At 41.7% G+C, this 26673-nt stretch overlaps 3 protein-coding genes across 3 annotated transcripts; 1 reads left to right on the plus strand and 2 right to left on the minus strand.

Moving 5' to 3' along the window:
• Positions 1 to 163: 163 nt before the first annotated feature.
• On the minus strand, positions 164 to 3352 carry LOC138630993 (polyadenylate-binding protein 1-A). The gene is made up of 6 exons (XM_069715697.1): positions 2964 to 3352; positions 2727 to 2841; positions 2144 to 2256; positions 1733 to 1832; positions 1409 to 1530; positions 164 to 1285 (listed from the first exon to the last, which is right to left on the minus strand). Exons 1-6 carry the CDS (start codon positions 3046 to 3048, stop codon positions 1182 to 1184), a joined length of 639 nt encoding a protein of 212 aa, XP_069571798.1. The 5' UTR covers positions 3049 to 3352; the 3' UTR covers positions 164 to 1181.
• A 298-nt stretch (positions 3353 to 3650) lies between these two features.
• On the plus strand, positions 3651 to 5678 carry rpl28 (ribosomal protein L28). Its single transcript, XM_069715695.1, has 5 exons — positions 3651 to 3729; positions 4111 to 4201; positions 4680 to 4803; positions 5328 to 5446; positions 5562 to 5678. Exons 2-5 carry the CDS (start codon positions 4121 to 4123, stop codon positions 5649 to 5651), a joined length of 414 nt encoding a protein of 137 aa, XP_069571796.1. The 5' UTR covers positions 3651 to 3729; positions 4111 to 4120; the 3' UTR covers positions 5652 to 5678.
• Positions 5679 to 9157: 3479 nt separating this feature from the next.
• pdcl (phosducin-like) lies at positions 9158 to 24049 on the minus strand. The gene is made up of 14 exons (XM_069715699.1): positions 23819 to 24049; positions 23641 to 23724; positions 20893 to 21009; positions 19665 to 19805; positions 19433 to 19576; positions 18315 to 18496; positions 17492 to 17575; positions 16893 to 17139; positions 15740 to 16026; positions 14759 to 14906; positions 13850 to 14208; positions 11203 to 11386; positions 10695 to 10876; positions 9158 to 10199 (listed from the first exon to the last, which is right to left on the minus strand). Exons 1-14 carry the CDS (start codon positions 23823 to 23825, stop codon positions 9636 to 9638), a joined length of 2730 nt encoding a protein of 909 aa, XP_069571800.1. The 5' UTR covers positions 23826 to 24049; the 3' UTR covers positions 9158 to 9635.
• Positions 24050 to 26673: the final 2624 nt, after the last annotated feature.

Raw genomic sequence — 26673 nt, forward strand, 5'->3', positions numbered from 1 at the left:
CAGTGACGCACAGCTCATGGAGGCAATTAGAAGCATTTATCCACTGGTGAACGCGAACATCTGCGTAAACATTTCATGGCAATCCATCCAATAGCTGTTGAGATGTTTCAGTCCAGAGAGCCACACCGATAACAGATACAAAAAAAATATGAAGCCTCCTCAGTTAATATATAATCTGTTATATTTTCTGTTTGCAAATACATTTCACCAAGTTACAGATACAGCTACAGAACAAAAATCAAACCGCACAACAGTTTGCAACACTTAGATAAAGATTTTCTGTGGAGCTTTACAGCTCAATGTAAACATTTTCATCAGGAGACAATGACTCCCATCTGTTCTGGTGGAGACACGCTAATGCAGGGGTGCCAAACTCATTTTAGTTAAGGGGCCACATACTGCCCACTTTCATCTCAAGTGGGCCAAACCAGTAAAACCATAGCATAATAATGCATACATAACGACAACATTTCTCTATGTTTAAATCATTGAAGGTTTTTGGATGATAAACCCTATTTTAAAGGTCTTTCTACAATAAACTAGAAACATAACGAGCAAAAACTCAAGACATCAGCCCACTGTTTCTCTGCCTGGGCTCTCCTCTGCAGATTTAACGGGTCACAAAGCCAGCAGCAGCTTCTCCCTCCGGAGCAGACGTCGCATTTACGCTGTTTCTGAAGCAATTACTGGATCGATTAAAAAAAACAATTACAAAACGTTTGTACTCATAAACCTCCATATTCTCATAGAAATGCAATGTATGTCTTTCTGTAATTTTCACACTTAGCAAAGTCATCCGGCGGGCCAGATCCGGCCCGCGGGCCGTATGTTTGACACCCCTGCGCTAATGGATAATTATTTTTCATTAGACGATAGAACGTGTTCAGTCATTTTTATCTATGCAGGATAATCAGGAATTAATGAAGCTCATCAGAGACGTACACTTTGTTTCAGCTTCTCAGACACTTCAAGTCCAATCAAACTTTGTCCTCAGTCCACTCATCAGTCAGCGTGAAACAAAGAAGAAGAATTATGGAAGAGGTAACTTGTATTTCCAACATCTCCGGGAGGGATGCGTCAGATCTTACCAGCCTTGTCTCATCAGTCACTGATTAATTCATGTGTTATTTTGTCTGTAAAGTGTAGTTGTGTTCTTCTGTTGGAGTAGAAAAAGCTCAGGTCTAAGTGTCCAGTGCTGCTTGTGCTTTCTGAACAGCCACCTTCAGCATTGTGTGGTCACGGAGCAGCTGTTGGAGGGCAGCCGGGTCCATCTCCAGCAGCATACCTACACAGAATACCACCGACATATAATTAGTGCTATTTATCCTTCAACACCGTTTCAGGCATCTACCAACAAAAAAAAAACTTTCAAATATATTAAATGTTGGTATTTCTCGTCTCAGGTCACCTGTAATATCATTTGCATGAAGTGGATCCATTTCCTCCACCAGTGAGAAGAGCTTCTCTCCCAGCCGCTCTGAGTCATCAGCCTCCGACGAGTCACTGACGTCCGTCTCCTCTACGCTCTGCCTAAAGGGAAGCAGGAGCATTATTACTATTCCTCATTAATAGTTTTAATCTTTTATTACATAAATCTAACCCAATGTTGTATACCTGTAATGCAAATTAAAGGCTCAGTTAAAAATGAAAAAAAAAAAATTGAACATGCGCACAGAAAAGAAAACAAATATGCCCTTAAAAGCTAATATAAGTATATTAATAAGAAACCTACTCTTTTAGTGTGTTCAGGGCGAGCTTCACCTTCTCCTCCAGCAGTTTGGGGTCTGAAAGAAGGTTTAAAACGACATCGTTGTGCAGCTCCAGAAGCATTCCTGCAGAGGAAAAGTGACGGCACCCTCAAAGTTATTGATGATTAACACAGTTAAACATGCACATTTAAACAATAAACTGGAAAATCAATATTCTATATTGTAATTTACGAATGAAATAAGAAAACCAATCAAGAAAAAAAACTAAGAAAACTGAATTACAGACCATTATGACGAAAGGTTACTTTGAAGGTGTAAGCTTATTGTAAATTTGCTTCAGCTGAACATATGTTAGATGTATCATAGAAATCACCTTAACTTTAGCTGCTTCATTTCTACTTTGTGTTTCCTGAGTCGAAGGGCATTTTACATACCTGTGATTTTCTGTGAGTGGCCGGTGTTGTAAACATCCACCAGCTCAAACAGCTGGTCCCCCAGAGAGTCAGAAGACACGGACACGTCGTCCTCATCCTTATACGTGACCCTGCTGTTGTGCAGAGACACGAGAACTCACACAATTTGAAAATGCTTTGATACTCAAATAAAAGTCCATGTCATTATTTATTTTTTTAATCTCAAATAAAGCTTAACACACATGTATTAAAAACAACACACACAGGTTGGATGTTTAGTTTATGTTTTAGAAATCTTTTTTTTTTATGGCTAAAAGCATTTTCACACCTGAAAATCTGGACCAAGTCGAGTCTGAACCATGTTACAGTTTGATCCAGACCGAGACTGCCTCTTCTGGTCGGGCCAAACTTAAAATATCTGAAGGTCTGGATCAAAAAGGCATCAAACAGCACACTCAAACCATCAAAATGCCTTCAAAGTGTGTGGAATTAATAGGAAAGTAACCGAGTACGTTTACAAAAGTACTGCTGGGATGCATCAGGCTCAGGACGTACTAGCACCACCCTGCCCCCACCACCACCACCAACCACCACCACCCTGTACCTGGGGTCCTGCGCCAGCTGCAGGGCTCGGAGGGCTTTCTCCACAGCTGCAGACAGCATGGCTTCGTCTCGCAGCATCTGGCTCAGGACAGGACGTGGCAGCTCCAGTAACATCCCTGAAATACGCAGGCGGGCTTTAAAAACGTGGTTATGCGGATTGTGCTGACGGTGGTAACATCATCACCACCATCATCATCATCATCATCATCACAAAACAAAAAGCGCACGTGCACCTCACCTGTGAGTTTCCCAGCCCTCTCCGTGTGTTTGGGGTAAATCCGAGAGTACAGCTGTTCCCCGAGTGTCTCCAGATCTTCTTCCATGCTCGGCGTCTCACATGAATACACCGCTTCCACCTGCCATGTTGAACCACACCGTAACTTCAAACGGAGCAGCAGTTTCCCACATGACTTTCACCTCGGACAACTTTTATTTTTTTTAATTTTTAATTTTTTTTTCCTCCAACATCCCAAAATATTCACATTTCCCCCACAGCGGTTGTCTTATATACTTTCTGTGTTGGCACCACGTGCACTTGTGTTTTTAAATAAGAAATGACACTCCTGATTTTGGTCGTTAAAACAGCTGATACCTTTCTGGACGACTATCTCTGTAAACACGCGGCGCACATCGATGACACGTCGGGAGTTTACAGCGAGCGGTGAACGTGTTCCTCCGCCGGTCTTGCAAATAACTAGTTCTCCATAAAATGTACACTTAAAATTTAATATAGCGTCATAATATTTCAAAAAATACTACTGAAAATATATATCCCATTGGATTTATGTCCTTTAAAAGTTCAAGATATGGTTTAGTTGTTATTTTTAACAAATAATTATCGTTGTGTGCGGAAGGATCGCAGTTAAGGGGGTTGCGTGAAGCGGCTTCCGGCCTCTCCGGTCCTTTTCCTCCGCTAGAAGGTAACGTGGTCGTTTCGGCTGCTAATAGCCGGGGCACTAAACTACACTTTCCTCCCTCTTTTTAATCGTATATATCCCCGTAAAGTAAGATATTATTCTTGTGTTTACGGTTGCACATCACCTGTGGTAGTAAACGCCCCTGTTGCGAGTAGAAATGAGCCAATAAAAGCGCGTCGCCCGGTTCGGCCTCGCCGCGCTCCGTCGGGCTGAGCGGTGTGCTAAGTGTGCTAACGCGCTAGAGCAGCTTATAAAACCTTTATTTTGTATTTATTTTCTTTCTCGGTTGACCAAACTCATCCGGTTCATGTCGTGACATTTGAGCGAATAGGAAAAAAATAAATAAATAAAAGTAAACATGAGCTGTCAGATGTAGGCTGCCTTTTTTTTATTTATTTATCTTAATATGAATTCTTCAGTAACATCCGAGTCCTTTTTGTTGTTGTTGTTGTTGTTGTTGTCGTCCAGGTTCTTCATCATGTCGTCCAGTTTGCAGTGGATGGTCATCAGGAACAACTCCAGCTTCCTCATCAAGAGGAACGGACAGACCTACAGCACCGTGAGTCCACATGTGGGACGAGGGAGGGCTGTGATGCGGTCACACCTGAAAAAGGATGAAATGAAAGTGTCCCAGGAAGATCATGTTTAATTATAAATAATAAATAAAGATGTTGTTGATGCCTTTTTGATCCAGACCTCCAGATCTTTTTTTTTTAAAGTTTTTTTTTTATTTTGGCCCGACCAATCTCGGTTTGGATCAAACTAACTATAAATAGCTGTTAAAAGGTTGTTTTTTTTAAACATAAATTAAACACCCGACCTGTGTGAGGGGTGTTATTTAGTTCTCTTTGAGTTGTCGCGGCTTTCCTTACATAATTCCTACAGTTAAGCGACGACAAAACGACCCGCTACTGAAGGCGCACTCTTCAGCCCAGTTCAGATGCTGGAGGGGAAATTCCTAACACCTCTCCTCTAAACGTTGCCGCCGGCGACGAAAGCTGCTCGGTTATCTGAATTTCATCCGTTTTATCTGACAGGAGCCCAACAACCTGAAGGCCAGGAACTCTTTCCGCTTCAATGGGCTGGTGCACAAGAAGACGGTCGGCGTGCAGCCAGCGGCCGACGGCAAGGGTATCGTCGTGGTGCTGAAGAAGCGTGCAGGTAAAATATCTTGACGCTTATTTCTTCCTAATCTTTTGACAGGAGGTCGAAACCGTACAATCTGTCATCTGTTTCTCACTGAATTAAAGGGAAAACAATTCTGAAGGAGAAAAATGACCTTAAATTGTTGAAAGCGATTCTTCTGTGTCAGTGATGTCATTAAGGACAGCAGCTATGTGGGTTTTGTTGGGTTTTTTTGCGTGTAGATATTTTTGAGTCGGTGCGCTTCCTCTTTATTTCAAGTCGAGTCTTTTTTTTTAGGCTTTAAATTAAAGAAATTCAAAGCAGGAATTATGACGGCAACCCTCCTGTAGATTTAACTCTCAACTGTCTTTGGATTCCTGAGTTTTGAGAACAGGAGACATGTCGCGTGTGACTCAGACGAGGTTGAACAAGTTTACATAACTCGACGTTTTTTTCTGATGTGAAATCATTTTATTTTATTTATTTTTTTTTGGGGGGGGGGATCTATCAGCTTCTGTGGGTACGTGTTAAAGCTTTACTTTGTTTCCTCCGTTTCACAGGTCAGCACAAACCTGTCAACTCTTACGAGAAGATCACCATAAACAAGAACTCCCGTGCCACCCTGAACAGCCTGAGGCACATCATCCGCAAGAACAAGTACAGGAAGGACCTGCGCATGGTGAGTTCAGCATTTATCCTTCGAAGGCAAAACAAAAAAAATCTCACCGAGTAGTTACAATTTTGACTTGTCAAAGTTTCAAGAGCAATATTTAAAGTGTGATTTGTTTCCCCAGGCCGCCCTGCGTCGTGCCAGTGCTATTCTGAAGAGCCAGAAGCCTGTTGTGGTGAAAAAGAAGCGCACCAGGGCTGCCAAGACCGCTTAAACAGATACACATGAAAAAGAAATAAAAGCTTTTTGTTTGGAAAAAAAAAAAAAAAAAACACGACGCTGTCTTAGAGTCTTAATTTTAACCCTCAGATCTTTACTGCATTTGTGATTTCTCAGGTGCCTGACAACACTCGCTTGGAAAAGTGATAAATGTAATTATTCCTAAATTTCATGCAATTATTATCATTATTATTTTTGACTTTAAAGTGTACGCCAGACAGTTCTGTGAAGTGTAAATGGAGACGACGTAGAATCGGTTCATTTAATGGCCCAATTGGGAAAAAAGTTACATGTCAGAAAACATAATTTTTTTAGACTAGATTCCTGACAAATGAGGTGTCACTTTTTATAAAAGCAGTAAAAATATTTACGCAGTTTGGTTTTGGTTACTGAGAATTTATGACTGATTTTTAAGAGATGTGCACTCGGCATCCCACAACCTGACGCAAACGGTTTTGTCATGACTAGAAATAGTTCAGTAAGTGACCACTCAGTTTTACTGACCTATTTTCGAGTTCGTGTCCTCCACCTCTGCATCACCGGGCGAGTTTAGAGGCTTAGTTCACTGTTAAATCCAGACGTTTATTCAGGGACGAGAAGTGCAGCAGTGGATTTTATATTTGTTAAAATATTCTACCGGTTTTTGTTCATCTGTAAACATCTGGCTCCAGCGTGTAGTCTTGACCTCGCTGCCCCCGTGCACACGAGCGGTTATGATAAACATGAACTACATTTGGCAGAAATGAGCTGCAGCTAATTAAACACCGGAAGGATGTCGGTCTGCATTGATTATCCGTTCACCCGGTCTGGTCATTGTTTTTGTTTTATTTTTTTATCTTTTATTTTTTTAATAAATTTGGCATGAATCGTTGAACAGATTAAAACCCGTTCTCTTTGCTTTGTGCACACAGTCTATGTGGAGAGCATATCATTTTCAATAGGACGAGATCATATTGAAGCGAACAGTCCCCCCTCCTGCTGTACTCACTGATGTGGAAACATCGGATAGATTTTAAAGCAGCCCACTGGCAGATTTCCACCCGAAGGCTTTGGAAATAAAGAACAAACAGTCATCACCATCCACCCCCCCCACCCCCCCTCCTCCTCCACCCCCACTCCAACCCCTGTTGAGTTTAATCTGATCAGCATCCTGCACGAATTGTTTCTGCACTGAAGCGAGCCTCTTTCCCAAGAGGGAGTCGGACAGGAAGGCCGTGCGCCTGTGAAGATGTGATAGGAGGCCGAGGTCGGACTATGAGGGGTCTAAAAAGGCCAGTGCTTCTCTTGGTGCCTCTGACTCTGCTGGTGCTGCAGAGTCGGAGCTTCGAGCTGCAGGATACGATCCACGCGCTGATAGAGGAGAACATCCACCTCCATGATCAGCTGGAGAACCTCACCGAGGCCCTGAGGGAGCTCAAAAGGATTCTGTGGCATCACCCCAATGGTACGGAGCCCTTCTTCTCCTCCTCCTCCTCCTCCTCCCTCCGCCCCTCCTTCCTCCCCATTTATAGTAAATGTACAGTAAAAACAAAAGGGGAAGTTATTATATATGAAAATCATTATATAAGAGCCCAATCAAACAGAAAACGAGTAATAATTAAAGGATTCCTTAATTCTTTAAACACTGATCGCAACATTAATTCAAAGTTAGATCAAATAATTTTGTTCGTTTTTTTCTAATTTTACAATGGAATTTTTTTTTAATTATATGTTATGTTATATATTATATTTCTGCACAATACATGCATGAAGAGTCAAAAATCTGTTTTTATCCTTTAAATTGATTCTTTCTGAGTGATGTTTACTTTGAACATTTTTAGAGTATTTTAAAAATAATAAATAAAAAATAATTTTGTTCGTTTTTACTAATTTTACAATGGAAAAAAAATTATATGTTATGTTATATATTATATTTCTGCACAATACATGCATGAAGAGTCAAAAATCTGTTTTTATCCTTTAAATTGATTCTTTCTGAGTCTGATGTTTACTTTTATTAACATTTTTAAGAGTATTTATCTACACATATTATTTTTGTATGTTCCAAATAAAACCCTTAAAATTAATTTTAAAAGACTTCATTACACAGAAAGTGATCTCACGATGCAGGATGTCAAATAAACGCCAGGAGCTCTTTTTCAAACGCACAGAGGGGTTTTTAATCTTTCAAGGTCAAATCAGCTGTTTCATTTACTGTTTGTGTTCGGTCTCTTTTAATCCTTTAATGCTTTTTTTTTTTTTTTTACTCCCTCAACATGCTCAGAATGAACTACTCAATCATGGGTTTTTTTGTGTGTTTTTTGGTCATTTCTTGTCCCTCTGGGCCATAAGCGTGCAGAAAGAATAACCATGTGTTTTTAATTGCAGACCGAGATGATCAAGAACATCACGACGAGGACGTTTTACATCACTGGGATGAATGGTCCCAACACGGTGAGTATCTGTACCGACAGGTCGGGCAGCGGCGCGGTGAACACACCATTAGTCGGCATCGATTTCACAGTCATGATGGCTGCAGTGAGTCTCAGCAGCAGAGGGACGAACGGAATCGTTTGTAAATGAGTTTTCTAACGTCACGTCATCGGGTGCTAAGCACTGCCTGCGGGTCATGTGACTAATTTTTGTTGTTGTTGTTGTTGTTTTGTTCTGCCTTGCTGGCAGGCATCAGTGCAGAAACCCATCTGCTGCTGGAACACGCCTTCTGCGGACAATACCTGCCCGACTCCGCTGCTCCCCTCCACGAACAGACAGCCCTGGCGCTGGTGGTGTTGTCCTGCCTCGGCCTGCTGCTGCTGACCAGCTGCCTGTAGGGCCGCGTCGGTCTGACGTCACGCAGGTGCAAGCCGCCCGTCACCCGTCAGGTTTTTGTTCAGAGCGATCATTGAGCCGACAGGACCGGATGAGTTGAGCTTTCAATCTGCTGTGAAGACTGATCAGCTGATCAACAGCTGATCAACAGCTGACTGAAGTCCCTGAAGTGGAAAATCGATGCCGGTGTATCATAACAGAGAAAATGTAACTGTGGCAGGTTTACACCAGGTGACGTGTCTCTTTTATAGCCATTTATTATATGAATTGAATACAGTATGTGGCTACAAACAGGATTGAAAAAAAAATCAATCAATATTTAAACTGCATTGGTCTATTTTTGTATTTCCATTGAGCACAGTAGAAGCTGACCGTCATCGCTTTATGGTGACAGAGGGGAACCGTGTTGGCAAATAGTTGCTCGCCAGTTATTTAGCAACATCAGTGCTGACGTGAAGTTGTGTTTCCAGCTGTGTTACAGATGTGTACCGTGTTTAGTCTCCTGTAGCTGCCGGACGCTCCGCTGTGTGTCTGTCTGTCTGCCGGACAGTGTGCAGTGGTGCTGATTTATTAAACTGCAGAGTCTATCACATACTCTCATTTGATCCACTGTTCATGAACAAATAAAAAAAAAATGTATAATTTATTTTATTTTTTTTAAATAACAGAAATAAATATCCAACAAGCAGCGAGTCCAAACACTTTACAGTTTATTTTTTTCCCCACTAAATGTTACAGCACATATAAAAGATATAAAATGATTTAAAGGTCAGTTTGGCTGAAGGTTGTATATTCTGCAGAGGGAAAACGCAGATAATAAAGTGGAGATGCAAAACAAATGTGTCTTCACACGACAAATAAATCAGTCAAACAAAACATCGACGCTACAGCGTTCATCACAATATAATTTAATCATAGTAGATAGTATTTACTTATTAATCAATGACGACCGTTTACTATGGAATGATATGATAAAACTCATTGGGTTGTGTGTGTGTGTGTGTGTGTGTGTGTGTGTGTGTGTGTGTGTGTGTGTGTGTGTGTGTGTGTGAGAGAGAGTGGTAACATGTCGATCCCGGCTCAGTCCGTCATCACTACGGGGGTCCACACATATAAACGATCTATCGTCCATGCAGCCTGCGTATTCCCGAGCATACGAAGCATCGCGGCTCTAATCTATATCGAGGTCCGAGTCCTCGTCGCTCGCGACGGACTGCATGATGGCGCCGTTGCGGACCGCCTTCGGGCCGACGGGGGACTTGTCGGGCAGCAGGCCGTACTCCTGCAGCAGGGCCTCCACGTCCACGGCGAAGAAGTCGTCCCCGAGTTGGTCCGTGAGCCGCACAAAGTTGCCGATCAGGTCGCCCGCCTTGTAGACGAGCAGCGCCGGCAGAGCGCTGTCTCGGAACAGCGTGCTCGTGCTGATGGCCGAGCTGCGTACGCTGCAGAACTTCACCAGCGGGTACTCCTGCGCCAGACACAGCAGGCTGCCGCTCATGGCCTCGCAGCCCGGCACCTCCGGCTCGTAGATGTGGATCATGACCAGCGTGATTTTGTCCTCCTTGTCGAGAGCCTCCAGGAAGTCCTCTCCGCTGACGAGCTCGTACACCCGCTCGAAGCGTTTGCCGCGGCAGAGCTGGCGCCGCATCTCTTCGATGCGCTGCATGCGGTAATGCTGGAGGAAGTCTTCGTCGTCATCTTCCTCCTGCAGCATGTTGTACTCCTTCATGGTCATCTGTGGAGCAGACGGAGCGAAACATGCAGTTAAATAGGAGAATTGTTAAACGCGTCAGAAGCATGCTCATTAGCGTGTTTGCCACAAAAAACATAAATACATTTGACGCCGTTTTCATTTCTGGCGATTGAATATGAATCTACAGCCGGCAGAGAGCGAACTTAGCTTAGCACAAAGACTGGAAACGGATGGAAACAGCTAGCCTGGCCCTGTTCAAAGGAAACAATATCCAACCGTAGGAACATCTACAATCTATTAAACATGCGGATAATTTAATCCGCTTGCAGATTTAAAAAGGGATGTTTAAAAAAATAAAAAATAAAAGTAAACTGTAAAAGTAGAAATTATCATCAGGCTATCAAATTTCCGACAGTCCTTGAACTACTCACGGGCACCAAACGCTTTACTACACTGGCAAGTAATTCCAACAGGACATTGAAGCTCTGGTTTTTTTGTTGTTGTTTTCATAATTTATTCTTTCCCCATCTCACTTACTTTGCCTTTGATTTTTTCCTGCAGCTCTTTCTGTTTGTCTTTGTCCTTTTCCAGGTCGAGGTCGGAGCGGCAGGTCATCGACAGCTTCTTGATCAGTCTTTCCATCTCTTTCTTCTGCTCCTGTTTCTGCTCCACCTCCAGCTGCTTGTACTTCCTCCAGTCGTTGATAACACCCTTTGGTCCTGAGACAGAAAAGCCACAAAAAAAAAAGTCACTGTCGCCACACGACACAATCTGATAGACGATCGATTGATTATAGCGAGGCAGCGCGATAGGAGACTTTGTTGTTGTTGTTGTTGTTGTCATTTTAGAACAAATAAAAATAATCAAAAGGCAAATATTGAGTGAAATAAGTTTAAAACATTTGTATATATATTTTTTTTAATGCATTGTCTTATAAAGAGTTTACTTTGTCTTTGGTTTGTCTTTTGTTGACACTAAAAATAATGACGATTAAAAAGATAAAGACAATCACAGCAGTAGTTTTAGTGGGAACGCGTCAGCTCACCCGTGTTGACAGCACTTCCGTCTGCACCGTACTCTATCTCCGGCTGCTTGACGTCGGCCTCCCGTATGGTCTTCCTCTCCCCGTCCTCGTCTTCATTGTCGCTGCCTTCATCCTCACTGCTGCTGTAGTAGTACTGCAGCTTCTCCCCCAGTATCTTGTCATCCAGGGTAGTCATGACGACGGCTCACCTGTGGGGAGCAGTGCAGGGAAACCCACTTTCACTCTTCTCCTCCACGGGCTGTATATAAATAGACGTGGACCTCAAATCCCGGTGATTTGACTGATAATTTGCAGGAGCACCTGACAAGTGACAACAAAACAACAAAACAACAACAACAACAACGGTGCAGCATCACTTGCTTAAAAACACCCTCAGATTAACGACACTTTAGTCTGGCGGAGCACGTAATCCAGATTCACAGGTCAGATTAAAGGGTTTACTTCAAAATCAGGACATCCACACTAAACATAGCTTTTAGTAAGTGTGTCAGTTTATTAATTTGGGCTTGAAAGGCCTTTTATGATGCACTCATCCGTATGTAGGCCATCCTGTGTGCACAGATGGAAGAGAGACACTCCTCACAAAACCCTCCCACCCCCCAATCACATTTAACGTTTTGGTTTAGTTGCAATTTTCGTGACAATAAATGACATTTACACATATTTATTTATTGCTTTAAGAACATAATCTCTCCCAATGGGGCCTTTATTTAACCAAGACCTAACTCACCTCCGAGGATCTCAAGATTACTGATCGTTCAGCAAACTTGATGACTATCACGGTTATTTCATCAGCTGCTGACACTTTACTAAAAGAGGACGGAGACAATCCAATTAGTTTGTTTAATGTCAGCAGGACGAGGGCCGACTGGCGTTTGTTAAAGTCAGCTGGGTTAGCTTTAGCCAACCGAGCTGGCCGGGCTGGTTCCCTCCTCCTCCGCTTCCTGAGTAGACTTACCCGAAATGAGGTTGAACAATAACCGCGTTATAAAACCGTACAAATCATTCTCCGCACGAAAACACTTTTCTTACCTTTTATCCAACCGACGTTATTAAAATGCCTCCAACGGTTTAACTTCAGCTTATCTGCTCGTTTAGCTTCCCTGTGATGCCTTCACTGACATGTCGTAATGACGAAAATTAAGCGATGCAAAATGTTGTCGGAGTTGCGATTTAAGAAATGTTTACTATATGTATGTACTGTAAAAAATAATAATAATAATAATAATTACTTGAATGTACAGCTCATTCTATTATTACATCTCGTGTTTAAATGTATATTATGTGATCGGTGTCCGCTTCCTGGAGACATATTACTACGAAGATCCGACTTTACTGAAAGCACTTAAAGGCATCAGATTTGACGTATAAACGTGGGGAGATGCTGGGAGGGTCCGTCCTGTGTCCGGTGAGTACAGCTGTCACTCAAAAAGGAGTCTGCTGTTTTTATGGATATGCAATCCCTTCTGGACTAATAATGCGTGGTTCAGATATGTTTTCTGCAAAGCGAATTTTTTTTTTTTTTTTAGTATTAATATTATTATATTTGAAAATTAAACTGAGTAACATGTCAGATCTATTCTCTGCTCCCAAACTAAGAAAGCTATTAAGACACTAAATTTGTGCACCTCGTTGAACATATTTGTTTGACTGTTGTCATTTATTTGTTTTCTGTACTCTTGATTTTATGATAAAGGATATTTTTCTTTAGCGTCATTTTGCAGTTCCCACTTTCACAACAAGGGGGCAATGTGACTGTAGTTTATACTACTGCCAAAATAACCACCGCTGCCAGCCCTACATATGCCAAGTCAAACATTTTGATTGTATTACAGAGAAATTAAAATATTCGCTAAAGGTTCCGTAGCAGTAATTACAGGATATGGGTTCACCCTCCCTTCTGTTAATACGAATTACTGCAGGATTTAAATCATCTGGGAAGACAGATATTGTCCAAATGTATGTGTTTTTTCTGGACCTATATAATCTTTTATATATTCCAATTCCTAAACTAAAATGATCCAAGCTATGAGGTAACTGTGCTAAAATGTGGTTTTAATGTTTGTTGAAAAAGCAGCGCTTACAGTCAAGGGTGAGGTTTTTTTTTCTTTTTCTCAACCATCAGTTTTCAATTTTGAGCCAAAAAAAACACGACAAAAGTGGGTGAGAACATGGAGGTGGGAGAGGACACTCAGGAGAAGAATAGAGTCAAAAAGATTTGAGTTGCTCCCAATTTAAATAAATGTCAATAATCCGCTTTATGTCTATAGTTTTATTTTAGTAAATGTTTACATTGCATTTCAATAAACTCTTAAAAAAAACAAAAACAAATCTAGAGACAGGACATACCTTTTATTATCAGACAGTGTGAACGTGTATTTAATATTTCAGTTTTCAGGCACAAAGCATTTAACAAAAACACAAAATATGCTGATGGTGTGTTTGTTCAAGTGTGAGAGAGACAGAGATCAAGTAAAGAAAAAAGGTGAGCTGGATTTCATTGTGAGCTCTGAGTCCTTTGACTCTCCAGTGCTGTTCAGATCTGAATGGTTTCCTTGACACTCGTTTGTTGTTTGTCACCCGCCTCTTTTATTTACTTTCATTTCGGGATTTCATAACATAATCTTCGGGAGTTGGTAAAGGGTCATAGCTCATACTTCCATCCCTCATCGCCATCTTTTCCACTTTGTGATTTGTCCTCTGTTGGCACTCTGAAAGCCACGTAAGGACACGTCCTGGTGTTGAGACAGACCAGTTTCTTGAGGGTGGCAGATTTCACTATGTCAAAGCCTATTTCGCCTCCGAAGGTGCTCGGCTTCCAGTAAACTGGAGAACATATAGGATTTCCCAGGAGCCCTTTGAGGGAGAAGGGGGCTCCCATCTCAACCATGCTTTCTCCAAATATGGACCCCGGCCGCGTCCTCTCCAACAGCAAGCCAGGATAAAATTCAACAGCGTCAATGTCACCGTAGAACTCTTCAAGCGCGTCGGCTATCTCCTCGTTATCTGCAAAAGGGATTCACAAGTGTTGATGAAAACATCTTTTATAGAGCGAATACCGTCTCCAGCAGGACTCCTGGAGAACACAGCTGTACTTTTACTTTTGAATTTGGTGTAAATGCGATAACAAAATACACATGTTGGTGAGAAATACAGCCTATGCAGCATATTTAATAGAGCTTTTGGCAGCTAAGAAAAACATGAATGCTTCTCTGAATGAATACTTTCTTCTCAGGTGTGTCAGTCATTTAGATGAAGAGTGGTTGTAGACTCGGTTACATATTTAACTGTCAGAGAGCTGCATGGTGCAAACCAACACACAATTAAAATGCATCTAATTGCCCGAGTTGTACATGTAGTGGAAAGAAACTGCTGCAGTAATAAACAGCAAAGGAGAGAAGTCTTTAAAATCCTTCCAAAGGGAGCAGATCCCTGTTTTCTTTTTTCCAGGAATGTGTTCAGCTGCTCGCACGGAATTTTAAAAGCTGTGACTCACATTCGTTGAAGGCCGCGCTTGGCGTTGTGCGAGGCTGCACACAAGAGCCGTTTGTCTTACCGGTGAATTGTTTGAACGACGTGTACGGCTTCAGGTTGAAACGCTTCCTGTACTCGTTGAACGGCTGCATGCGCAGATGGCGGGACTCCTCGATCGCTCCCACGGATACTTTGGTCATCATAGCGTGGATGTTGTGGCCGCCGCCGACCTGAAGGGCACAAGTGTGAGAATGAATGAAGGAGCTGACAATTTTTTTTTTGCCTCACAACGAACAAATTGTGCCATTCAAAGTACAATGTGTGCACACATGCTGGTTTGTACACAGAAACACACACTAAAAGGTCTCCTCTTACATCTGCAGTTTGGCATGCACACGCAAAATCACAGCTGAACCAGTAACCAGCAATTTTTTATTTAACATTCCATTAATTTGTTTCTAAGGATCTTTTCATTGCTGGTTGCATCCTGTAACCCAAAGGACAGGGAGAAAGGCACATCCACTGTATCGTGCTATTTGTTGGGTTACCTGTTGGATTGTATGTTCATGTGTGATTGTAAAATATATACAATTGAATTTGAATATACATCTGAATTTTGCAAGTGAATGACCTGATAAAATGTAATGAAACGAATTCCTCTTCCAGCCGAATCGTACATTTCATTCGATAATTATTATATAATATTCTGTTTCTGTTCAGTATATAAAACACGTTTGTAGCCATTAGTGTTAAATTTTATGGCATCGTCTTCCTTTTTTACTTTAGATCAGTGAATATGACGATCCTCAGTTCAACCAACAGTTAATCCCACAACAGCACAAAAACACCATCGGTCACTTTAAACTGTCAACTTGTAATGATGCTAGTCACATCCAGGCCACTAATTCAGCACAACAGGAAACCTTAGTGTGAATGCCAAATACCTCTTTACGCCGATATTTCAGTCTGGCAATACTTTCGGTTCTGACAGTTTGAGTATCAGTTATAACAGCTGTATATGTTTGTAACGTGTTGTCATTCCACTGTGCCCGTGGGTCGGTACCTGGCCGGCATTTTGCCGAGAGAAGGCATCGACCAGCTTCTCTATGCCGTAGTGCGTGAGGACAGACGTGTTGAAGAGGAACTGCGCGTACGACAGCTCGTCTCCGTCGATGAGGAAGCTGTCGGGCATCAAAGGGTGCCAGTGGTAGAGCTGGACGAACTCCAGAGCGATGCGGTTCCCGTACTGGAATTGAGTCTCGAACAGCATGGCGGGATCGAACTTGAGATGCAGCAGGTAGCCGCTGAGGTGCTGCACGTACTCCTCGATCACTATTCGTATGGTCTCACCTGAGGGGAACGTACGGAGACACAAAGAGGGAGAGCAGACCGAATTATTGTAATTATTATACACCTCACCCCGACATTGAATCACGTCTGAACAGGTTCCGCCTAAAGTTTAGTCACACAAAATGTAGGCGTGCAGACGTACACTATTATTAAAAAAACAAAACATCAAGGACCGATTTTATAAAAGCACTTGGGCGGCACGGTGGTGCAGTGGTTAGCACTGTCACCTCACAGCAAAAAAGGTTCCGGGTTCAAATCCTGTCCTGGGCCTTTCTGTGCGGAGTTTGCATGTTCTCCCTGTGCTTGCGTGGGTTCTCTCCGGGTTCTCCGGCTTCCTCCCATCATCCAAAAACATGCACCTCAGGTCAGGTTACCTGGCGCCGCGCTAGTGGCAGCCTGCTGCAGCATCTCCCCCCTGAGAGCCCCCCTGCTGTAGTGAAGAAATTTCCCCTCGGGGATTAATAAAGTGTATAAAATCAAAAAAAAAGAAACTGATCTTTCGTATGTTAGATCAAAAGATTGATGTCATTTGCCTTTCGGAAGGTAAATAAACTGCAACATATATTTGCATATTTTTAATACGCAAGTGAGATGTAGTAGTAGTTTCTTTGTAGAGTATTTTACATACATCTTAAAACATGTTTGGAGGGGATCTTTAGTGAATAAGCGTTGCAAAGAGAAAATCCACCATATATCACTTCATAATGGAGTATAAAAATGTATTACTGAGAAGTGATGGTTTTTGCGACGAGCCTGGCTAATAACTCTTTTATCTGGAGATCGTGGTGTTGGCTTCATTTACAAACAGTGCCACGGATCTTCTCATGTAATTATCTACAAGATAAATGAACATATTTCCAGCTCACCGATGATGATGAGCCGTGAGGTCTGGAAAAGCTGGTCGTCGTCCCAGGTGGGATGTTCTGCTTTCAGGATGTCACAGACTCGGTTATGCTCCCTCAGCCACAGCGTGGCGAACATTCCCAAACCAGGAAGAAGTCCGAACACTTCCTGACCGATGGCCATCTGACGCTCCTCAGGGACCCCCGGAGGGTAGCTCATCTTAACGGCGGCATCGGCGACCGAGGGGGGGAACATCTCTCCATCAACTAACTGATGTGGAAAGATAAGAATGAATGACGACACTTTTACAACTCACTGCACAATCTGCTTGACAAAATCTTTTTCTAACAGTATGCTGTATGAATGATTTTAAAAAAGCACATTCAGCACATTTACATCTATGACAGTCCTCAGAATCAGTAATTACGGCACAAAGAGATAACATCAACTGCACTGAGTTACAGATTTGGCTGACGTGCTTGTTTGATAAATTACAAACGACAGTATTGTTTCACTGTAAATAATAAATTACAAGACCGCAGGTGTATTTTTTTTTGTTCCTCTCTTGATCAACATGCTGAGATAAGATTCTTGATATAACTTTCTCCGCTCACTCTTTTACCTGATATTTCAGTTTTCCATCTTTGTGAAGCCGGAGGTGGAGCTGACGTTCCAGGCTGTCTCCGTAAATGTGCCCTGCATCCACCTGTGGGCGTCCCAGGATGAGACAAAACTAATTGTTGGTCAGGAATAGTAACTTCTTGGGAGTTTTTCTGCTCGTTCCCTGCCAGGGGGTAGAAACACTTCCAGCATTTTTAAGGATTGAATGAGACACAGCCTGTTAATTCAGTGGATTATGTGACCTAAAACAAAGCCAGGTTAGCTGCTTTCCCCCCGTTTCCAGCTACCTAGCAGCTATTGGTAGCTTCACAGATAGACATGACAGTGGCAGCAGTCTTCTTAGTCAGCTCTCACCAGACACCAGACTGTTGTAGCTGTAAAATGGTGGATAAACTATTTTGAGTGTCACAACCATAAAGAAACTCCATTCAGTCCCATAGTATTTGGAAAGAGTCGCATGATTGAATTATTTCCTTCCAAGTTAACATCGGGCTGAACTGGACGTTAGCCATCTGAGCAGGCGGAGGTCTGTGCTTCACATGCTCTGCCAATAGAGCATGCCCAGTATGTATTCATCCAGCCATGACAACAGCGGGAATGTCTCACCAAACGCCAGATTTGAAAGCTCCATATACTGGAAATTACAGAGAGATGTATCTGCCGTGTGATCTGCAATATGTGATCTCATTTGACCAAACAGCTCGAAAGTAACGTCCTGCACTATTTGGGATAACAGTTTAACTCCTCCTTTGTTTTTTTTCTTTTCCATGCAAAGTTTGAGTATTGTTGTTTGGAAAAAAAAAAGAAGCTGTAAATGAACTAACCCCATGTGCCAGAGCCTTCGTGAAGCCCAGGCCCATGCGATTGTAGGTCTTAAAGAACTGGTGGGTGAAGTGCTGCGCGAAGAAGGCGAACATGAGGTTGGAGCCCTGGGGGTCGGGCCTGAACGTCCTTCTCTTCAGCAGCCTCTTAACCAGCAGCTCAGGGTTAGGCAGCCCATTGCTTCCTGAACAGAAACACTGTGGCGTTACACGCAACACGAGGAAAAACACAGATAAACCTCGCATCTAGTCATAATACTGACGTTGTTAAAACCGGACTGATACAGTTAAACACAATTCAACCATTCAGGGTCAGAGCTCTGCATGTCACCGCGGGCAAAGGTTTAGCTTCTTGTAAAACAACGCTGATCGAAGGAGATGTTAAAATTAGACATATTTACTCAAGTACAGTACTTTGGTATAATATTTGGTACTTCATGCAGCCTTATACTTCTACTTCACTACATTTCAGAAGAAAATATTGTCCAGAAGATACAGATAAAAAATACAGACTACTTATTATTTAACTAATAAGATTAATATTTTATTAATATTCTGATTACACAAAATCATTCATAAATATAAAAATAAATATGAATACTCATTCCACCAATGAAATGATCATAGCATTACTATTAATAGGAAGAGTTGTGTAATATTTGTGCATTTTGGTACCAGAAAGCAAACAATGATTTTCATTGTGATACAGAAACAATACTTGTGTTGATACTTTACTATGACAAGTATCAACATGTTCTGCCTCAAAATGCCTTTTCTAATTGACAGAGGAGGCCAAAGTTCCTAAACATTTAATGTTGTTTGAAGATATCTGGCCAATCTTTGCACAAATAAAATCTAATTTAATCTCTAATCTAATTTTGGATTTAAATCAGAAACTATCTGACCAGACATTAAATTTAGTGTCTGCTGGCAGATGTTTAAAATCGATTTCAGTTGCCACCAAAAAGGGTCCAATACTCTGGCCAATAAAAAAAGACGTTTACACTTTCAATTGTACTATGTATGATACGAGCAATATTATAATTTATGTGGAGTTGTGTTTCTGTCTACCTGATGGATGCAATTCCAACATTGGGAAAAAGTGGCTCCTTAAATCTGACCTTTGACCCCCACCAGTGTAGGGCAGTCCTCGGGCACCGGGGGCAGCAGCCGAGTGTAGTAACTCAGATTGTAGTAGGATTCCCAGCTGAGGTAGCCATGTTTTGAGTTGAAAGTCGGAGGTGTGGGTATTAAGGTGGACCTCGCTGTCGGTACAAGAAAAGAATTAACAGATATGTTGGACACGTGACAGTCCAGAAAGAATTTCTCAGAAAGAACTGCTTGACTATGGACCTATTAAAACAATCCGCATGATGACATCCCGCAGGAAAGTGCAGTTGACGATGTCCCACAGCCATTGGAAATGGGTGAGGATGTAATGCAGCACATCTGGGCTGGGCTTCAAGAACTGACGCACCCTGGTCCTGAGCTCAGCTTTGGTGGGACAAAAAACAACATGAAAAACAATCTCATTGTTACTGGAAATCACGGCATCGAGGGATTTAGAGTGGAAATTCACTCCACATAACAAAGTCATTATGTCATGTCATTCACCAGAACCATGAGCAAGCTCAATCTTGCTTTCACAGCCTGTACGGTTCCAGACTTCTGAACAGCCACCCACGTCTCTGGATTCTTTGATTCACTGAATGAAGTGAAATTAAATTACATTTTGCTTTTATAATCAGGCCGGGCTGCACCAGGGTCCCAAAGCTGGCTGCGTGTTGGCTGGTTGGTGCTAATTAAATCAAAAAATTAGTTTGAGATAACAAACCTCTGAAGCACGATATCAACATGAGGGTCTCGCTGTATTCTCATCAGCGGCTGCTGCGTCAAAATGAATAGCTTCACTTTTGGAGTTTTGTACTTTATGTCGTATTTCTCAACTAACTTGTATATAATTAAATCAAAGTTAACTCTCAACAAGAATACAAAATAAACATATTTTACAAAATGTGGAAGTGTTCCTTTGACATGGCCTGCAGCTCCATAACGATGTTTCACAGTTGATTCTGGAGCCACATATGTTGTTCTACCTTATGTAAGAAGTGAAAATATTATTTCAGGTATGTCATCACTCAGTCCACTTTTCCTGTTTGACTTTGCTTGGCCTTTCGTCCCTTCTTTCCCTCCCTCTGGTCTTTCTTGATCATCTGTTTTTTTTTTTTTTTTACGCACAATGCGACTGTCTGCCAAAGACTTCACATGTGAATAAGGACTACAGCATGTTTGGTTCTTCAATGAGAAGCAAATCAACAGAGATAAGTGTCTCAGTGATGAGATAGGCAGAAGGAGCAGCTCTGATCCAGCTGCCGTTGCTCCAATTTCTCTAAATATTTGAGTCTAGACAAGAGGTTTTAACTCTGTGAGCCAGGAGCTTTGCTGCCAATATATCTGGGTTTAACAATAACATGAAATTGTCCTTTTCAACGACTATTTCCGAATAATATTTCAAATTCCTCAAAAGTGCAGGAACAGCAGAGGATATGAGAACTGGCTTCATGAACATGAGAGGACTCACGGATGGTGCAGTTTTCTCCGTAGAAGCCGGTGCGAGTGCAGTCACACTCATACGTGTCCTCACGATAGCGAACACACACACCCCAGTGCTGACAGGGGAAATAACAGCATGGGTTCACTGTGGGTAACAGGAAGGAAAACTCATGTCAAATATTTATAGAAGGCAGGCAAGTGGATCATACATGAAGCTGGGGCATGGGAGGAATCTAAAGAACACATGTTGAATATTATATAATAGTATAATAATGGCTTCCTGCAGATAGATTTACTTCCCACACAAAAGCATCTGTCTATGCTGCAAAAAAACAACAACAACAAAAAATTCTGTCTTTTAGCCAGATCTTAAGTCACAGATGGAGTTTTCAGGGTTTGCTTTTATTAAATAGATCTGCCAATAAAGCAAGATAGTCCCATGTTAATTCTTACTCAGTACAATTCTTGTTTTTTAGGAAGTATGTAGAAACTATTGTAAGTATCAGCCACATTAGTACAAATATGACAGTATATTTGAGCTGGAAATAATCTCAGCCTTTACCATACAGTGTGTGTTATTAACACTTCATTTTACAAGGCCATCTTGGTACATATATAAAATATATATATATATACTTCCCAAATCATTTGTCAAAACTGTCCTTGGGAAGACCTGTTATTTAATTTATAAAAAAAAATAGAGATACAGTTCAGAGACCAGTGTTCAGTTTAAAATCTATTGTTGGTTTCCAGAATACCACTAAAACTGTTCCAATTTAAACCTTAGAAAATAATTATTCCCCATTTACTACTTACTGCACAAACTTCCTCAGAAATCTTAAGAAAAGGACTGGAAATCTTTTTATCAATAAAATAAAATGTTACCTCATACATTTTTACTTGTTTTAAAGCAAAAGTTTGACATTTTGGTAAATAGTTTAGCTTAGCTTAGCACAAAGTCTGGAAACAGGTTCTCAGCAACAACAGCAGAATGATTTGTACACTTTGGTTTTTGTATGAATTACACTGAGATATGATGTGTTACTAGGTGAGGTTAAGGAAAGCAGGCACACATACTTTGTTCCCTTTAGCCAAAACAGGGTTGATTGTTTCCTCCCGTTTCCAATCTTTATGCTAAGCTAAGCTAACCAGCTGCTAACTGTAGTACCACACGAGGCCTAATAGACATATGAAGAGAGTCTTATCATCAAACTCTTAACTACAATCCAAACGGTGTACAAAAGATACGATATATATATATATATATATATGTGTGTGTATATTATATATATATATATATATATATATATACATACATATATATATATATATGTATATTAGATATATATATAAAAACAAAAAACTTTACAAGTCAACAAAATGAGGGTGGGAAGAAAAACAGCCACATGTTTTTCTTCCCACCCTCCTCATTTGGCCTTTGTTATTTCAGAAACGGTGTACAAAAGATAAGATTCATATTAAAAAAAAAGAAAACTTTACAAGTCAAAGACATGAGTGTGGGAAAAAAAAATCAGCCACATGAATGAAGGCCTTTGTTCTTTCATACACAGAAACAGGAGGGTTAGGGGAGGGGGGCGGGGGTGTTAACACATTGACAAGATACAAGCAAGTAGTAAGATGAGAAAATAAATCCTCTCAAATTATAGCACGATGACAGATAACGCAATACTGGGCTTTCCTTCACCTCAAGATTTATGCACCAATTAACTCCCAAGTTTATAACAGATTAGTTCAGGGTGCAGCAGTGCAGATATGCACGTCATGTGAACTGTGTGATAAACTTTATAAAAACTTCCAGGCTGCCACTTCTGATAAGCATTGCAGTAAAAAAAACTTTTATATAAATCCCTGCACAAGCAGAGATGCCTGTGCCATCCTCCTGTCTCCCTGCAGCACACGCACATCAGCAATCACATCTGACAGCTATGTAAACAACATGGATGATGGAATTTAAAGAGTGAAAAAAGTTCAAATCTCCCACACGGTTTTTCACCTTGCACGAGATTAATTACTGACTGAGTCAACAGTTTATGGGAAAAAGTTATTCTTCTGTGACGCAAGTCGAGTAAATAAGTCTTCCTGTGTGGGCAACGATCACCGTCAGTGATGTAACATTTCAGTCTGAAATAATAAGACTTTGGCTGTGGATCAATTCTGAACTCAGATGTAGAGAATGAACCGGGAGAGACACGTGTGAGGGGGTGATAACCTTCGCCCTCAGGGCTGGATGGTGTACTGTGTATGTAAGAGGTGTGATGGGATGAGACGTGGCCCGACAGGAAAAGTCTGTTCGGGGGGTTTCAATGCAAGAAATACATCCATCCAGAAATGTGTTGGTGCTGAGTGTTGAAATCGTATATGGACGTGAACTAAAAGATCAAATACTTTGTATTTAAGTAATTAAACTCTGAAGCAAGTTGGTAGGCCTCATTATGCTGTGTGTCCTTACAGAAGAGAGATAAAGTGACATACATGTCAATTTTTTTTTTTCTAGCTTTTGATACAATGTTAAAGTGCCAGGAGCCGGCCTGCCAGGGCCCGTCTTTGTTATCTGTGTTACAGGAATGTCTAGTGGCTGCTTAACCCACCCTGCTCAGAGGAAGACCTGAAAAACCCAGAGGGTTAATGAAAACACACGCATGCACGCACTGTGATTCAAATCACACATGTGTTTGCTGCATCAGACCGGGCAGCTATACCTAAAGCACCCAATGCCAAAGTGCAGGATGAAACCCACCTGTGACCTTTCACCTACCTATGCTGGAGGTAACTTCATCACCCCTGCAGGCAGGCTCCCGCAGCAGCAAGAGGAGAGCACAAACTGATCCTAGGATGGAGGCTTCAGGAAAAGTTTCAAATCAATGAGAGCCTGACAGCAGATGAAGCAGTCACACAAAAAGTAAGCAAAAAAAAAAAAAACAGTCAGTGCTTACCTCTCATTACAGCAGCCTCGGTTCAGGAGAATTTAATTCCATAAAACAAAAGGGAAAAGTAATCCAGACTTTAAGCAGGAGATGCGGGCTGGTTCAGAGCAGCGAGGAGGAGATGCAGCTGCTGAGGGACAGCCAGAGAGACACCTTGAGGGACAGAGCAGCAGGACCAGCTGTCCAACAGATTAATTCCTGTCTGTGAGTACTGCAGCCCCGCCGCACTGCGCCTTCACCTTCTCACGGCGAAAAACAAAGTGGGGAGAAAGTGGGACGGTGGCTTCAGCCAAGTGCAGGTTGTTTCCAGTTCTTTATCGCCTCCTGCTGGTCCTTCCTGGCTTTCTTTATATTTCTATATATCAAATCAGAGCCTTGGCAACAAGGGACTTTCCTCACCTACTCAAGGCACCATTCATTTTAATTGTTTGAAAGCCTTTTGATCCATATACCCTAGGGGTATCTGGTCCGGTAACATGTGATACACAGGCTGAACAGCACTGTGGATCTGTGGTTCACTGTGGATCAATGAAGAAACATACGATGAGAAGTCTTCATCAAGCCAGCGCCATTTTATTCTTACTCTATATCAAAATATGTTCCTATACTACACTCGTACATTAGTATTCAAAACAATAGGAAAATACAGAAAAGTGCAAATAAAATATCAGTCATTAGAACAAAATAAATAATATTCTTTCTGTTACTCAAATAAAATGTGTGACTATCAAAAATACCAGATTCACAACAACTCGTACTCCGTTGGCAAAAAGCACAACACGGCGGTTGGTGGCGGCAACGGCTGAACAGCAATATAAAAGAAACTCAACATTTTATGGTGAAACTCATTTCTAAACACTGACAGCTGTAACATTTTATGTAACATGAAAATACGTATATATGCATATAAAATAATTTCTCAAAGTTACGCAAAATTACATTCACAACCCAGCTTTACGACATGTAACGGCTAACTGGTATCTTAACGGCGGCCGTTACTCTCAAAGTCACTGGGTTTAACTACACACTCCGACATCACACATCTATCACAGTCATCTCTAAACACAGCAAAAGTCGTTCCTGAAATATTCACCTTAGTGTAATAGTGAACTTAAAGAGTCGTAAACTTATTTTACAGTACCTGTGGCTCAATGAAGAAACATCCGATGAGGTAACGTCTTCATCAAGCCAGCGCCATCTTGTTCTGACTCGCGCTACATTGGGCTCGAAGGGAAACTTCACGATGCGTTCAAGTACATCCGGTTAGCGTAGTTTCTTCAGCGGTATCTCCAAAAAATAAGACGGGTGTGTTTCATAATAATAATAATTTAAAAAAAATTTGCGACAGCGGTTTCAACCTATTACACTCTCCCCTGCTTCAAGAGATGTCTCCGGACATCCAGAACCAAACTAACACAAGTAATGTCTAGTAGTCAAGAAAGTTTGATGGTCAATGCAGTCCTTGCAGGAGTGCAGGTAAATGTCTTCAGTGTACTTTAGTGTCTTTGTCGTCACAAGTCTAACATGTCCATAATGGTGTAGGGTAGTAAACACGGCCCATGAACAGCTGGGTAATCGGGGCATGGGGGTACGGGACACAGGCAAACATCAGGTTTGCTCCCGGGCCTCCAGGGCTGATATGGCGGGTACATGTGAGCATTTCTCGAGGTTTCGTGGCTCTCTCCCCCCCTCTGATGGCTCTGTGACAAGCCCACTTGTGTCCACCTGCTCCTCTGAACTCACCTCCTCCATACTGCCATCCCTTTGCTGGTTCCTCCCGCAGTTCCTCTCAGCTGGGTGGTGCAGCCGGTACCGCAACCGGGTCAGAGTCAAGCAGCTGCTGCATTTGGGCCGTCTCTGTTGGGCCGTCTCCCGTCAATCGTCTCATTGGCTGAAACTCTTGGAGCACCGAGTTCACGGTTCATCTTTGAAGCGTCCTGTTCAGACCCGCAGCGGGACTCCCCTGCGGGTGATAAGCGGGGTTTGTTGGAGGGTGACAGATTCCTGCCAAATGTTTTGGAAGTCTTTGGAAAAAGTTCTCGAATTTGAAAGCCTCGACAACGACAACAGTGGACTTTTTCCGTCACCTACTCAAGGCACCATTCATTTTAATTGTTTGAAAGCCTTTTGATCCATATACCCTAGGGGTATCTGGTCCGGTAACGGCACTGTGGATCTGCGGTTCACTGTGGATCAATGAAGAAACATAACGAGGCGGTAAAGTCTTCATCAAGCCAGCGCCATTTTATTCTTACTCTATATCAAAATATGTTCCTATACTACACTCGTACATTAGTATTCAAAACGATAGGAAAATACAGAAAAGTGCAAATAAAATATCAGCCATTAGAACAAAATAAATAACATTCTTTCTGTTACTCAAATAAAATGTGTGACTATCAAAAATACCAGATTCACAACAACTCGTACTCCGTTGGCAAAAAGCACAACATGGCGGTTGGTGGCGGCAACGGCTGAACAGCAATATAAAAGAAACTCAACATTTTATGGTGAAACTCATTTCTAAACACTGACAGCTGTAACATTTTATGTAACATGAAAATACGTATATATGCATATAAAATAATTTCTCAAAGTTACGCAAAATTACATTCACAACCCAGCTTTACGACATGTAACGGCTAACTGGTATCTTAACGGCGGCCGTTACTCTCAAAGTCACTGGGTTTAACTACACACTCCGACATCACACATCTATCACAGTCATCTCTGAACACAGCAAAAGTCGTTCCTGAAATATTCAGCTTAGTGTGACAGTGAACTTAAAGAGTCGTAAACTTATTTTACAGTACCTGTGGCTCAATGAAGAAACATACATGAGGTAACGTCTTCATCAAGCCAGC

Source organism: Brachyistius frenatus, unplaced genomic scaffold, assembly GCF_029030835.1.
Source record: "Brachyistius frenatus isolate BFR_SWC_R1_liver_20210118 unplaced genomic scaffold, ASM2903083v1 Contig_146, whole genome shotgun sequence".
Classification (NCBI taxonomy): Eukaryota; Metazoa; Chordata; class Actinopteri; family Embiotocidae; genus Brachyistius; species Brachyistius frenatus.